We start from the raw sequence: 15,874 nt of genomic DNA, 5'->3' as shown, positions 1-15,874 counted from the left end.
ATATTATTTGTGATCAGATTTACTTGAAACTTTGTTTTAATGGTCTCTCATTTAATTTCTGAAAGATCTATCTCGACAATTTAAAAAAGGGAAAGGTGTTGCAATTTTTGTTTGGGACATACTTTATTTATGGTTGAATTTACTTGAAACTTGGTATATATGCTGTTTGATATTATTAATCAAATGAAAAGAGGTTGCAACGTTTCCATGGGCTACATTTTATTTGTACTCGGATTTACTCGAAGGATGCTCATTGCTGAAATTAAGCAAATACGTGTTTTGGCAATTTTTAAAAATCAACCCTTAAGGATGAAATGTTGTTGCTACGTTTGTATTTGAAAGATGGCGACATTACACAAAATTAAAACGTTGTAAGGGTGAATTGGGAGCTAAAAGGTTTTATGGAGAAAGAATATTAATTTCTGGGAGCGAAGCCGCGGGGAAAAGCTAGTATATTGTATAAAACCAATAATTAATAGTTCCCACAACTGTAGATTTGCTAATAATGTTTACAAACGCAAAGTTACTCTCCTATTCAATTTAGTTGTGTGTTAACTTTGATACAAGGGATGCAACAGAGTTGGAATTTGAATCTAAAGCTTCAAGGTTTGTAAGCCGCTGGTTAATACGTATGGTAGCTGGTATTGAAACCATGCAAAATAGCGGTTACAACTTCACTGACACGTGACGTGCCCATTAAGGAAAGCGTGTGCGTGTAAGAGAAAGATGGAGAGCAGTTAATGGGTCCCAATGCTACATGAAAACTGAATTGTGTTCATCTAACTTTCAGTACAGAAGCTTTCCCGAACTGTCCCAATCAGACCCCGCGATTAAATTTAAACCAAATTTCACCGGCATATATGCACTCCTATTGTACTCACAGCCAGTTCTATTTTAATTTCAACTTTAATTAACGTTATAATGCATTTGGTTTCAATTTTGTTTCCATTTTAATGACGTAAAAGTAAGTATTTAGTGACACGAAATATTTCCAGCGCCCTTAAGAAAACAAACAACTGAAATTGTTTGATGGCGTGCTGATGACATCTATTAACATCAAAATTGCAATCAGCGTCTGATATTGTCGATAAATTACTGAATAAGAATTTATCAAATGTTACGATCTATTAGACTTAAAATTTTCAATCTACTAATTAATGCAACAAAAAGATTAATGCCCTTCCAAAGACGTCATATTAATGCTCTGGAGTTTAAAACCTCGACACCAAGAAATTTGATTGTCATGTTTTTGACGTGACAACGTCTTATAATTCGATGGAGCCGGCTGCACGCACGAAAAAACATGACTCATGCGGCGTTACCTCGCTCTGAGGCGTTCCATTTAAGGCTTGAAGTGCAAGCGAGAGCGCGGAACGACCGACCAAGAGGCACAATCGGCCTCCGCGTTCGGCAGCGTTCGACATCTGTCTCTCTTCTACTTGAGTGATCGATGCGTCCGCGTGGACAGCTGCTATACAATAATACATTTCCATTTGCCTCCTCTATATCCATACAAAATATCTTTCAAACAAAAAAAATTAAAATTTTCTTTTGAAAAATGAAACCATTCTATCAGTATTTTCTTATGACGTTGTCACGTTCAACTAGCGTCAGTAAACCGACTTTACACACAACCGATATTTTTTCATGTACAAAAGGCGATAAAGAATAAGCAACACTGGAAATTCTATCAATTCTTATTTGCTTATGGAAAAAATTAAAGATCTCACTCGGATTGGGTTTTTGGAAGAGGAATATGTTTAACAATTGAACTAACATTTAGTTTTTACTTGATCACAATCGACAAGCTCAATCAGGCGGTGTACAAATTATTTAAATCCATCAAATATACTCTCGAATCTTATTCTAATCGGATAGCGCATAAATGTGCTGGACAGAGAATAAATAAATAATTTATACATCGGCATCGCCTGGAAAGGTCCGCGTGACTATTATACAATCAGCATTGCCCAATTACTTAGCCTGTCTCTAATCAAGAGCTTTTTAGAGAACAAAGAATATTTCAGAGTGAATAGTCACAGGAAACCAATGTTGAAGATGAAACTATCACAAGTACGTGTATGAACAATCCGTCTATTATATCTTTAAAAATTTAAAATGCCTACATTTGTGTAATATTATTATGTAAAAGTGGAAAGGAACATGACAATTTGGTTATTATATAGGGTTGTTCGGAAAGTCATTTCGTTTTTTTTGTGGAAATGAAAGACAGTTTTCGTATAATAAACAAATACTTTATTAAATTATATATTGACCGTTCTGGTCCAACACCTTTTGCCATCTTTCTGGTAGTAGCATAATTCCACGCTCATAAAATTTTTGGTCTTTGCTGGCAAAAAACTGATCGAGGAGGTTTTTGACCTCCTCATTTGAGGTGAAGGTTTTACCGTCTAAAAAATTTTGGAGTGACCGGAACAAATAATAATCCGATGGTGCCAGGTCTGGAGAATATGGTGGGTGTAGCATTGTATCCCATTCAAGCTGTAAAAGCTTTTGGCGAGTGACCAAACTTGTGTGAGGTCTCGCGTTGTCTTGGTGAAACACTACACCTTTCCTGTTGATTAGTTCTGACCTTTTCTGTTGAAGTGCATCATTCAGTTTGTCCAGCTGATGACAGTAGACTTCCGAATTAATCGTTGTGTTATCCGGTAAAAGCTCAAAAAAAACGATTCCTTTAAAATCCCACCAAACAGACAGCATCACCTTTTTTTGGTGAATATCGGCTTTGGAAATGGTTTGAGCCGGTTCATCTTTTTTGCTCCATGACCTCTTGCGTTTGACGTTGTTGTATACAACCCATTTTTCGTCCCCAGTGATGATGCGCTTCAAAAACGGATCATTTTCGTGACGTTTGAGAAGCGAATCGCAGACGTCAATGCGGCGACACAGATTTCTCTCTGTGAGAACATGGGGAACCCATACATCGAGCTTCGAGGATAATCCCAGGCCTTTCAAGTGGTCATAAACTGTTGAATTTGATAAATTTAACCTCAATCCGATCTCACGTGTTGTTATTCGCCGGTTCACATCAACTAATGCCTTTATCGCGTCTTTATCAGCTTCAACCGGCCTTCCCGAACGTGGTGCATCTTCGACATCAAAATTGCCGGATCGAAATTTAGCGAACCAGTTCTGGCACTGGCGTACTGTCAACACACCTTCTCCATACACATCAGTCAATTTCTTTCTGGCTTGAACAGCATTTTTACCCTTTCTGTAGTAAAACAGTAAGATATGTCGAAAATGCTGCTTATCGCTCTCCATATTTAAAAGGGCACCAACCAAAAACTACTGCGTAGAATTAATTGGAATTTTTCACACACAAGCCTTGCTATATGAGCTCTCAAAGCATATAAAAATTATACGGCTTAAATGTGAAGTTGGGTGCAAAAGAATACAATTAAATCCTCTGTCGGGAAAAAACGAAATGACTTTCCGAACAACCCGATAATAATATTGGTAATAATCTGTTAGCAAAATGCTACAGATTGGTTGATATTTTAAAAGATTTTTTGAACGGACTTAATCATTGGTTTGGAACGTGATGGGAATTCGCCATAAGATTAGCTATTAATTACAAGATTAGAGACAAGTTAGCATTACAACATCTATTTAATACACATTGATTAATTCATTCAACATTGTTTCTTTCTTTCCATGTGTACATATTCTGAATCTAAAGACATCTTCTCCCTTTTTCAAATATGAATATTATCAAATTGAATGAAACGTTTGTGAAATGGATACGGAATGGAAATACAATGTATACAGTGAGAGAATTGACCTTAAATCGCTTGTCTGCATGCACATAGGTATAAATAATGTCTAGACTAAATCGATTGCTGTTAGAAAAGTAACAAATTCATCTCCTGTACACTACTGTCGAATACAAGAGCTTCAGGTGATTTGCAAGTTAACTCATTTTTAAAGCTGCTTCGTTTCGTTTGTGAAGATGCTTGCGAAATAGTCTCGCAATTTAAATGTATTTCAATACGGTACAATATGCTAATTGGACACTAACGTTGGACAAAATAACCATGCATTTTTGGACTCTTTGGAGAAATACTGGTAACATATTAGGTGCCTACGATAGGGTCTCAATGATAGGGTCTCAATGATAAATAATAAAAAACGGGTATATAAAGAGCAACAGGATGTTGTAGAGTTGGGGCAGCAACGTAGAGAAGTAAGACAGGGTTGCATACGGTCTTCGCTACTTTTTAACATCATTAAAGACAATACAACTGTAGAGATAAATTTACAGGGGCAAAAGATTAGTATGATGATGTAGCAGTATTAATATCTACCAAGGAGGTATTAAAGATAGCTTTAAATAAAATGGAAGCGGTATTGACCAAACAGTAAATAAATAAAGTAAAACAAAAATACTGGTATGCAAGGGAACAAAAAGTAGGGAAAGAGCGAATATAAGAATAGGAAAGGAAGAATTAGAAGAAGGTGGCCGATTTTAGGTATCTAGCAAGTCAGATAAGTCAGGACGGAAGGAGTAGTAGGGGTATAAAGCAGAGGATAGCGCAGGGTCGAGTCGCCTTCAATAAAAAAAGTCACTTCTATGCTCGCGAACCATTAATTTAGAAATTCGAAAAAGATTGTTAAAGGTGCATGTCTGGAGCACGACGCTGTATGGGTGCGAAACATGGACAGTGGGCGCGGCGATAGGCGGAATAGGATAACAGAAGACTCTATGGATGTCAATAAGAAATAGGTGAAAAAGGTTTGTAGAACACCTTCTTAGGCATGAAAGTCTACTCAGAGACATATTAGAGGCAGAAACCGGAGTTAAGAAGGGTAGAGGTAGACCTAGATTAGATTACTGTTCGCAAATAGTTAAGGATATGGGTTGTTCTAGTTTTAGGGAAATGCGAAAATTAGCTCAGGATAGGAAAGAGTGGAGGTACGTTTCCAACCAGTCTTAGGACTGACGACCTTATGATGATGATATGTAACTTTGCCAGTAATGTAGTTTAAGTATAATGGATCAGAGTGGGTCTAGTTTTGGAGGAATTTTGATAATAATGTAACTACTACTCTCTAAAGATAAAACAGTGAAAAGTTGACTTATCTTCCTAGGCAGTGATATAAAGTGTTACTACTTCTTATTCACAATAAATTAGTGATATTTAACCAAAGAAAACTAAAAATCAAAGTGAGCATTTTGAACTAATTTGAAAATGTATTATTGTAATAATTTTGCCGCGGAGTAGATATATTTCGTCCTTCAAGGATGTTTGGACACCTAACGGAACAATTAAAAATTGATTGATTTATGAAATGAATTTGCGTTGTCTCGTCTAAATTTATTATCATATTACTTGACCGCGTTTTCACTAACACAGGAGTGTACACTTAAATAGGAATTCTGCCATTAAACTTTTAGACGGTCTAGAGATGTACCCTGCCTGTGCTTCAGAAGGAGAAATTCGCATTCGTGAAATATAAATCGTAATAAAGTCCATTAAAATTTAGTCAACCAAATTGCACCACTACAATAAAAGTTAAAATAGGTACAACTGAGCTTCTTGATTAAAGCTTTTCGTAAAAGATTTTCAAGTAGATTAGTATTAAATTTTGTATTGTATTGTACGAGCTGGCATTTGCAGAATGATTATCTATTAAATAAACTAGTTGAATAAGTCATTCCTCTTTTGTCGATTAAATTTTCCGGATGTGGAAGGGAATACTTAAAAACAGCGCTTTTTATACTAAAATGTTTAATATTCTACCCTGATAGAGAAATTGTGAAGCTAGATTTTCACTTAGTTCTACAAATTCCTTCGGTAGGACCTTGTTTTTTTTCTGCGATATTTTTCAGCAATTTCTTAACCGTTCCTGGCGCCTCCACCGAAATTCAATATATCATTTATTATAAATACAAATCATTTAAGAAGTTATACGTGCAATCTGATTATTATTAAAAATGTTAATTATTATTTTTTACTTCGTTATTGTCAGTTGATCACTTATTTAGTGAAAACTAGACGAAAGAATACAAGTACTTATTCTAGGAAAAGACAAAAGGGACTTCGTATTTGGTTTAATTCAATTGATTTTGCCGATCCTATCTCGGTTTACTGTAAATACAATTTAGAGATGACGACCCTGAAATAGGAAATGAACGTGAATGAAATGCAAACTTTCGGGTATTGAACCATTAGTTTTTGCTATGGCATTACAGCAGGGGTTGTTGACCCTTCGAAATAATTGTTCTCGAGACATTGATTCGACCCAATTCTTGCCATTTGTAAACTGAGTACAAGTCTTCTGGGTATATAGATACTGTTATAATTAATTTTAGACATTTTGCACAATGTATTTTATTATATAAAAATTTTTTATGTTAAATGCGTTAAATCTAAACCAAGAGTGGGTACTTTGTACCTTAAATAACATTAGGAACTTTAAGATCGATGTAATTTCAACGAAGAGAGAAAATTTGTGACAGTTATTCGGTTTTTACGTAGGCGCACACGTTTTCATAGATTTCATTTTGAGTCATCCTATTCAAATTCAAATTCAGCGAACTTGGAAATTGAAAGGAAATAACTTTTGCTTTCTATGACAACCCTTTTTTCGATTTGTGATTGTCATGTATTATCAGAATTTTAGATTATACAGAACTTGTTGCTTTTTACTTTTTAAGATGGAGGTGGAAGTTTAAATTATTAGAAGTAGTAACCTTGATAATAATTGCAGCAGGAACTGACGTGTGTTGTGTATTATAGAAATTAAGGGGGTGAATATCTATTATTATATTATTTTATGAATTTTACGTACGGAGGGCGGTTCTATAAGTACCCGTGTTAGACATGAAGACACCTTTTTTTTTATTTTTCAACATAGTTTCCCGCTAGTCATGTCTTCATGGTAGAGAACAAGATGAAGTCGCAGGGAGTCAAATCGAGTACGGGGTGTGCGGCAGCAAATTCATAACGTAATTCGTGCATTTTGGCGGCAACAACTCCTGATGAATGTGCCGGTGCGTTATCGTGTTGAAAACGCACCTTGTTTTTTGTCAAATGCGTCCGTGTCCCCTTCAATTTTTTGTCGAAGCGGTCCAATAACTCACTGTAGTATTGTCCAGTGATCGTTCTTCCTTTTCCTAAAAAATCCGTAAAATGATGTCCTCGGTAACAACGTTTGCCAGGCTTCCTGGTCGCTCTTATCAAAAACGGATCTTTGTCAACATTTAAATTCGTTGAAGCAATATCTAACTGTGGTCGTAGATGGCGAAATGTCTCCATAAACAGTATCCGACTTTTTTTTCATCTCCTCGCATTTTTTCCCATCCAAAAACAAAAAGCGAGTTACCGAACGATACTACTTTTTTTCCATCTTAGCGAAAATAACGAAACACGTCTCAGTCGAATGGCTGCCAAATCCAAACTAACCTATCAATCAGTCTGAAATTCGTTTTGGCGTGGTTTGATAGATGACAGCACACGATGACAACACCAATTTCCCTCAGGAACGTCCTGTCTTCAAACACGGCTACTTATTGAACCGCCCTCGTATATAACTAAACTAAATTTGCCTCATCTAGATAGATGCATGAAAGCGTGTACTTCCTTTGTAATTTTAAAACAACTCCAGAGCATGTTGATCATCTCGTTAGAATTCTAAAAAGCTACTGAAACCCTCCTAGTGTATAAGGAAGTTCCAACCTTCCCTGCGAACATGTACCCGGATATGCGTATAATTTTGAATGTTAAAATAGAGAACGTGAAGCTTAATTGACATAACAACTGATGCTTGTTTCAGATTGTCGGGGTGTGCAGGAGCCACGGGGGTGTGCAGAAGTCACGAAGGGGGTGTGCAGAGAGGACCACTGCATTACACTTCCTTCAGAGTGTGTTGTAACGTTAACAACGCAAAGGTAGACGGAATTTATTGTAGTAGAATATTCTGCTTAAGGATCTAATACCAACAGGATGTTCAGAAAGTAAATAGCACAGGACAACATAGATCAGGATTACGATATGAGGTATTTCTGAGAGCATTACTACGTGGAGTAAATGAAGAAAACAATAAGAGATATCATTTGTTGCTGATGAAGTCGAATGTGTACTCAGAATTACAACAGCGCACTAATGCTGGAGACAGATTAGAGTCCTCCAGTAGTGTTTTCAAAAAAAAGTGAGGCAGCTCATCTATCTTAGGTACCTTCTCCGCGATTTAAATTCAAACTAGAGCTCAAAACTGTTAGAAATTAGGATTTTCAGAATTTACAAAAACCCCCACATCTCGAAAATTCAGGGATTTTTGACCAGGTCAGAAATATCAAATTCTGATAGATCTTGAGTTGTATTCTAATCAGTTTTCCTTTAGACCCTATAACGAGGTGTGGCAATTAAGTTCTGGGGATTTATAAAAATTAAACTCGAATGAACTAATTTTTGACTTTCACAGCACTTACCCTCTAATTCTATACGCCGTTGCCACTTCCCCTTTTCCACCCCTAGAAAACCCTTCGTATCATTTTAAGGTTACTTAAGGAATTAAAAACCGTCATCATTGCTGCCTTGAGTATTTCTATGCCGCCGTGATAGGTATCCTTGAGATATTATTTCAATTTTAGAAGAGAAAAGAAGTCACACGAACCTAAATCCGGACTGTAGAGGTGATGCGACAAATGGGGATACACATTCCCATCGCTTTATCCGCTACTGATACAAGTTTTGGATAAACATTATTTTCCATACACATTTTCCAATTCGTAGATGATTTCAGATAATTTTTCACCCATTTTCACTAAGAACTGTATAACGACATGATGTTCGTGATTTGAGTCATTAATTTTTGCTTTAAAGAACTTCGCAATGTTATCAGGTGGGGAGTTACGACTAAATATTTACCCGGAACTTAATTGCTACACCTGATACATTTGTGTGAATTTCGAAGGATCCAAGGATGGAAAGGGTGGAGGGCGACGAAGCCCAAGCGCATCCCATCTGCATATTTTCACACCTCGATAGTCAAACAAAGCATTTGCTCTAATTATTAAATTATTTCTTGGTTCATTAAAATATAAACAGGTGTAGTGCATCATCATTTATAAAAGTAATTATTCACACCGTACTGCTGCTTAAATTTCTATAGAGNCCAAAGAACTCGAGGTAGCTACAGCCTCTATGCGTTGAATGAGAATAAAACGGATGGTCTAAAACGTCTTTAAAGCATGCGATAGGACGTAAAATTTACCGAAATAATTTAGAATAGAAATACTTGTTTCCTCTTTCTAAAAAGTTGCAATAATAATATGTTAGGAACATTAAAAATTGCGTAGGTACCAACTTATAATTTGATTTCAGCCAACAGTTATGTAATAATTATAATTAATATATTTGTAGGTTTTTCCTATATTATAGGTACTTATAAAGCGTAACTTTTAAAATTGTTTTAGACGATGATTATCTTCATCATACAAAAAAAAAATTAAAATGTTACCGTAGCGATAACTTTACGATCTGCTGCGGTTTAATAAATGTGTAGGAAGTCAATATTCAAGAGCGGAAACCTCATTAGAACTTAATTTATAGGTGCCATGTGGAGATGAGAGTAGAATACAATCTGTGGTTAGTAATGACGGTTTTCTATTTATCTAACGTTAGGGATAAGGTAGATGTTTGTAGAGCTGGTTGAAAAACTCATGGGCCATCACATACGCGAGAAGTTGATCTAATTGCTTTTATATTGTTTATTGTACATTATGGAAACACTAACTCGGTCGTTAAATATGTGTCTCGTTATACAACCAGCACATGAGCTGCAGGTAAACTATAAACAGTGAGGACTAAAGAGGCAAAAATGTAAAAATCGATGAATGGGCGGTGGTTTGTACAACCCAAGGATAAGGCTCATGAAATTTTGAACCACCTCTACATGGATTTGTTAGTATACCTACAATTTCTATTGAATGATGGCGATAAACAAAGTTAAAATTTAAACTAGTTTTTTTAATAAATAATCACATTTAGTGCCTCAGTGCATAAATTGTACCTTTTAATTCTTATTAATTAGAACATTATTCAAACAAGACCAACTTGTATAAAACTGTTAAATACCTCCAACAAACAGCAAGGTTCGTTAGAACGATTCATAGCAGCTTGCGGGTGAATTTTATAAAAATTAAACTTCTAAATTGAGAAAACTTCATACATCTCTATACTTTTGGTTTTGTTTCTTTTGTGACAACACTTCACACATCGCATAATATAATAATATCTATCAAATAGGTAGACGTACCGCAAATTTAAACTGTATATTAGAATCTTGTGATCGTAGCAAAATATAATTGTAGAACACAAAGCAGTAAAACGAATTGGAAAATAACGGTTGGTTAACTCAAATTCCACACGACAGCATCGCAGACAGAATAAATAGCAAAATTCGATACGTAGGTCCACACTATCCCAATTACTCGCATATTCGTTGAGGTAAACAAAATAGAACAGTCATAAATATTCAAGTATTCAAACAATTATTTTGAAGGGCAAATTTGAACAGGATTTTATTTAGGATTAAAAATTAATATAGGTACACGAGTACCTGTGTACAGGTAAGGCAAGACTTTAACCGAACATAAGTACAAATTACACATGAAGGTGAGGCATGTGTCTTCTCAACCCTGTCTATCCGTAAATATCAACTGGTTCTCTGAAAACTGTCGTAAACTAATGTAACTCTCAAAATCTTTTAAACATTGTGTAATACCTCCTAAATACTTTAAGTTGGACTTACATTACTTTATTACCTATGTAGATATGTATATGAAAAGATAGCTGAAGTTATTTGTCTCTATACATTTTCTTACCACATCGCATTTTTTAAAGAGATGATGCAGCTCTTTGATGATTGCAGAATATTCCGCCAATCGTGTATATGTTAACGGAAATGTGTGTAATCCGTCATTGTATACAATTCCTAGGAAATGTATATAATTTCTAAAGTCACCAAGAAATGTGTGAAACTCATTATATTAAACACATTTCCTAGGAAATCTATAGATACATTTTCTAAATAGCAATATGCACTACATTCAAGATGCCAATGGGTACGGGGGGTTAGCGGAGCGAGACGAGGGTATTGATTCTCACATTACTAACGTGTTTCATTCATTTTATTCATAGAAAGCATTAGTTTTATATATTTCCTAGTACAATATACGAGTTTCATACACTTCCCAGGATGTGTGTGTATTAAAAAATCTTTGAAACAATATTTTACACATTTCCTAAATAGCCTCGGAATTGCATACAATTCCTGGATTTCATACATTTCCTGTAACATATATACCTTTAGTAACATTACAGAGATTGGAAACGGGCAAATCAATAGCTAAGTAAAAAGTTTTAAGTACGTACAGAGATAAAGTAAAAAATTCACCTAACTTAAAGATTACAAATTCCTTTTTTTTATGTGGCACGAGTGAGCATCTAAAGGTGGATAATTTGGTGATCGCGTGGAATATATTTTTTCAATCACGAATATCTGAAAATACCATCTATTTCTCTGAAAACTGTTCTGAACTAACCGAACTCACAAAGTCATTTAAACAAATCCTTATTGAATTCAGTTGTCAACTCGCCCCTAGTACATGTAGAGGATTATTATGACTGATTTGACTGTTATTGTTTCTAAAACATCATCAACAATAAATTACCAGTAAACCCGATAAAATACAAGTATTTTACGAGGGTGACTCTCTATCAATAAATAGATTCTGTACGATGCAACACAAAATTGTATCAGGTTGCCTGAAACAGATACACGTATGTACTTAATGATGTCAAAGAGCATCGGGAACATGTCACAGAAATGACGTTTTTAATTTCAATTTTCGTTTACAACATCGCCAAATAGTCCGCGTGTTTTGGACGCTTTTTGCTAATCCGAGTGTCACCTAATGATTATCTGATCGCGGTAGACTTTAGTGAGTAATTAAAATTTGCCCATAACAGAGTTGTAGCAAAAGCTGTAACCTAGCACATTCCGATCTACTGCAATTATGCCAACGGGATTACTTCAAAGTAGAAAGAGAGAGAGAGAGATACAGGCGAAAACGGATAATCCCATTAATCATTTGTAATTACTTTTCTGATTAATATCTGGCTTTACGTTGGTTGCATCGAAAATATTTTTCCTTTTCATTTGATAATAAAAACGAAAACTGTCAGCTTTATTATCGTCAATTTGGAACAGCAATTTCCTATAGGATCATTAAACGTTTTTGGGAAAATGTTTTAATTTATGGACTAACACAAATTTTTATCTTATGCCTAGCCAACACACTAAACCATTAAAAAAGAAATTGATCTAATAGTAAACCTGCAATCATTTATTGGAGCGGATTATTCAGAAAAATGAATTTTGTTGTCAAANTTCTTTTTTTTATGTGGCACGAGTGAGCATCTAAAGGTGGATAATTTGGTGAACGCGTGGAATATATTTTTTCAATCACGAATATCTGAAAATACCATCTATTTCTCTGAAAACTGTTCTGAACTAACCGAACTCACAAAGTCATTTAAACAAATCCTTATTGTATTCAGTTGTCAACTCGCCCCTAGTAAGTACATGTAGAGGATTATTATGACTGATTTGACTGTCATTGTCTCTAAAACATCATCAACAATAAATTACCAGTAAACCCGATAAAATACAAGTATTTTACGAGGGTGACTCTCTATCAATAAATAGATTCTGTACGATGCAACACAAAATATGTATCAGGTTGCCTGAAACAGATACACGTATGTACTTAATGATGTCAAAGAGCATCGGGAACATGTCACAGAAATGACGTTTTTAATTTCAATTTTCGTTTACAACATCGCCAAATAGTCCGCGTGTTTTGGACGCTTTTTGCTAATCCGAGTGTCACCTAATGATTATCTGATCGCGGTAGACTTTAGTGAGTAATTAAAATTTGCCCATAACAGAGTTGTAGCAAAAGCTGTAAGCTAGCACATTCCGATCTACTGCAATTATGCCAACGGGATTACTTCAAAGTAGAAAGAGAGAGAGAGAGATACAGGCGAAAACGGATAATCCCATTAATCATTTGTAATTACTTTTCTGATTAATATCTGGCTTTACGTTGGTTGCATCGAAAATATTTTTCCTTTTCATTTGATAATAAAAACGAAAACTGTCAGCTTTATTATCGTCAATTTGGAACAGCAATTTCCTATAGGATCATTAAACGTTTTTGGGAAAATGTTTTAATTTATGGACTAACACAAATTTTTATCTTATGCCTAGCCAACACACTAAACCATTAAAAAAGAAATTGATCTAATAGTAAACCTGCAATCATTTATTGGAGCGGATTATTCAGAAAAATGAATTTTGTTGTCAAAATATTATTTAACAAACAGAATTTCCTAATAACCAATCTTTTATTGTTAATTTCACAACTTTGACTACTGAATTAAAAAATATTTTCAGTATGTATTGATCCCTGTTGTACCTAACAGAATTTGTATTTGTTTAAACGAATTTATTAATATACTTAACTAACTTTTTTTTTTAATTATTCAAAATTGTATGGCAATATTCCACCTCGAATGGGTTAATTTTACTACTGAAAAAAGTTTTGTTTATCTAGTTTATAATTTGTAAAACGATTTGGACTTTAAAATTCAAATTTTATCATAATATCTACAACCCAAAGTTACCCTTTAACTCTTGAAAAGAAAGGAAGGGAAATAATTAATTTTTATAAAAGCACCTAATGATTATAATTCAAAAAAGAAAACGTATAATCAATAACAAGATTCCAGAAATGCCTAACACATTAAATCGAATGTAAAACTTTTATTGCTTCGTCAAAATTGTTTTTGTTTCAAAGTTTAATTAATAAACAAGTATTAATAACAAAAAGGAAATTAAAATACCTGGGATATAAACGGTTCAATGTGGCTATTAAAATAGTACATAAACGAACATGCTATACATTATATACATAGCAAATAACGACTGAAACTAAGATTTATATAAAAAAACACTCACCACAGTACTTTAGCAACATTTGTACTAATTAAATAATTAATTGCCATTCAAAATATCGTTTTTCAAAGTTTTTATTCACACCAACACTCGCGAACATCATCGCCCGACCGCGGCTCGTACAAAACTAGTATAAAATAGCAAAATTCACATTACCTTTCTATTTACACAAAGTAAAAAAGAAGTTCTCTGCTGAGAATAACAGATAAGAAAGACCTTGAAGCAAATAAAATGATGTTAAAGTATCGAGCCAGAGATACGAATTTTACAAAAATGATTCATACAAGGTGTTGTCTCTTTTACTGAGTTAGCAGGTACCAAATATTATTGCATTTTATTTTACTAGGCTTATTACGTCAAATATAGTTTTAAATAACTTAATCGTCAAATAAATTGCAATTAAAATTTATGAAACTTGAAGGATAGGATAAAACAAACGATCGAACAATTAAATATTAGAAAAAGGTAAAAAAGAAATCAAGAAAAACAACTAAATAAAAAGATTAATTGCAATCAATATCCAGTTTTTAAATATCAATTAAAATGTTGTGAATTTATAAATGTCAGCTTTTAGTGCCTACATATGAATGAAAACCTTTATTAGCAGATATGATTAGTCATACGTAAGCCGTGTGACCAATCGCTCCGCACTCTTTTTTTTTNGAGACAAAACATAGTAATAAAAAAAAAAATTATACAAGAAAAAAAGTGTAGTAGTAACATTTACTTGTTTGTGATAGTTTTGCAATTGATTTCCGATTTTTTTGTGTAAGTAGATGTTCTTACATGATATAGTAGCATAAGTAAGTAAATTTTGCAAAAAGAACTAAGTAGCTAATATCGGAAAGGTTGCCACAAGCCAGAATGTTCATCTCTTCTGAAATAATGTGGTCTATTATCACGAAAAACAGTCACCGCAGGGAACTGGTTGTCTTGGATATATTTAAGGGCTGTTCGTATCTGTAAATTATGAAACCCTAAATACAATTTGCCCTCGTACAGCTCAGGAACTCCAGGAATTACTTAATGTCGTTTTCACGTTGTCGATAATTTTAAAGAAAACTAAAAAAAATTTACCTGCATTACAAAATGTGGCGATTCCACTTCCGGAGAAGTTGCTAAATGTTGCAGAATAAATTCGTCACTTTGTTCCAACCACAAATCGACCCCTCTGAGTGGTTCGTAATTAAATGGTCCGATTCTCAACAGTCCCAAGTTACTATCGTAGACATCCAGTACCTGTTACAGAAGAAGCGGACAACACAAGTATAATACATAAAAAAAGAAAAAAGTTTGTTTATAATATTACCTGACTAAGTCCTGTCAATTGCCTGGCAGTACGTAGGGCCTGGTCGGGACCTTTATCTGGAAAAGTGGCAGGGAATATTTCTCCTGTTTTAATATTGACACCAACACCGTAAATTATGGGCCAGTGAATTCCCCCTCTCACGGTGGTGTTCAGTTCTCCAACGCAAGCGAGGGTCAAGTCAATTTCTATTTGCTGTTTGTGAAAAGATGCTGCAAAAAATTAAAAAAAAAAAACACCCTGTACCTACTTTTTTTATAGTAGCACAACGAAATTCAAGTATCCACAACTATTTTTATCTAATTTGTTATCGCCACTGATTTTTTCAACTATTAAGTTTATTTACAAAAAAATCGGTTGTCTGTAAAGTCGGTTTACTGACGATAGTCGAACGTGACAACGTCATAAGAAAATACTGATGGAATGGTTTCATTTTTCAAAAGAAAATTTTAATTTTATTTGTTTGATAGATATTTTGTATGGATATAGAGAAGGAGGTAAATGGAAATGTATTATTGT

General features: G+C 34.3%; 2 protein-coding genes across 3 annotated transcripts in view; both read right to left on the bottom strand.

Moving 5' to 3' along the window:
* LOC108733190 (GTP-binding protein Di-Ras2) overlaps window positions 1-14,447 on the bottom strand; it is a 72,550-nt gene extending 58,103 nt beyond the window's left edge. For both annotated transcript variants that reach the window (XM_018464267.1, XM_018464274.1), the window contains exon 1: window positions 14,053-14,447. The gene's annotated coding sequence lies outside the window, so the exon portion shown is untranslated. The remainder of the gene's footprint in view (window positions 1-14,052) is intronic.
* Window positions 14,448-14,754: 307 nt separating this feature from the next.
* Window positions 14,755-15,874, bottom strand: part of LOC108734447 (protein N-terminal asparagine amidohydrolase) — an 84,455-nt gene continuing 83,335 nt past the window's right edge. The window contains exons 6-8 of the mRNA XM_025981137.1: window positions 15,359-15,567; window positions 15,127-15,288; window positions 14,755-15,009 (exon numbers count right to left, since the gene is read on the bottom strand). Of these exons, the coding sequence (XP_025836922.1) occupies window positions 14,884-15,009; window positions 15,127-15,288; window positions 15,359-15,567 (497 nt within the window). The 3' untranslated portion in view covers window positions 14,755-14,883. The remainder of the gene's footprint in view (window positions 15,010-15,126; window positions 15,289-15,358; window positions 15,568-15,874) is intronic.

This window comes from Agrilus planipennis, unplaced genomic scaffold, assembly GCF_000699045.2.
Source record: "Agrilus planipennis isolate EAB-ADULT unplaced genomic scaffold, Apla_2.0 scaffold1, whole genome shotgun sequence".
NCBI lineage: Eukaryota > Metazoa > Arthropoda > Insecta > Coleoptera > Buprestidae > Agrilus > Agrilus planipennis.
The sequence above is the reverse complement of the archived record's forward strand: the minus strand, read 5'-3'. Positions and strand labels throughout refer to the sequence as shown.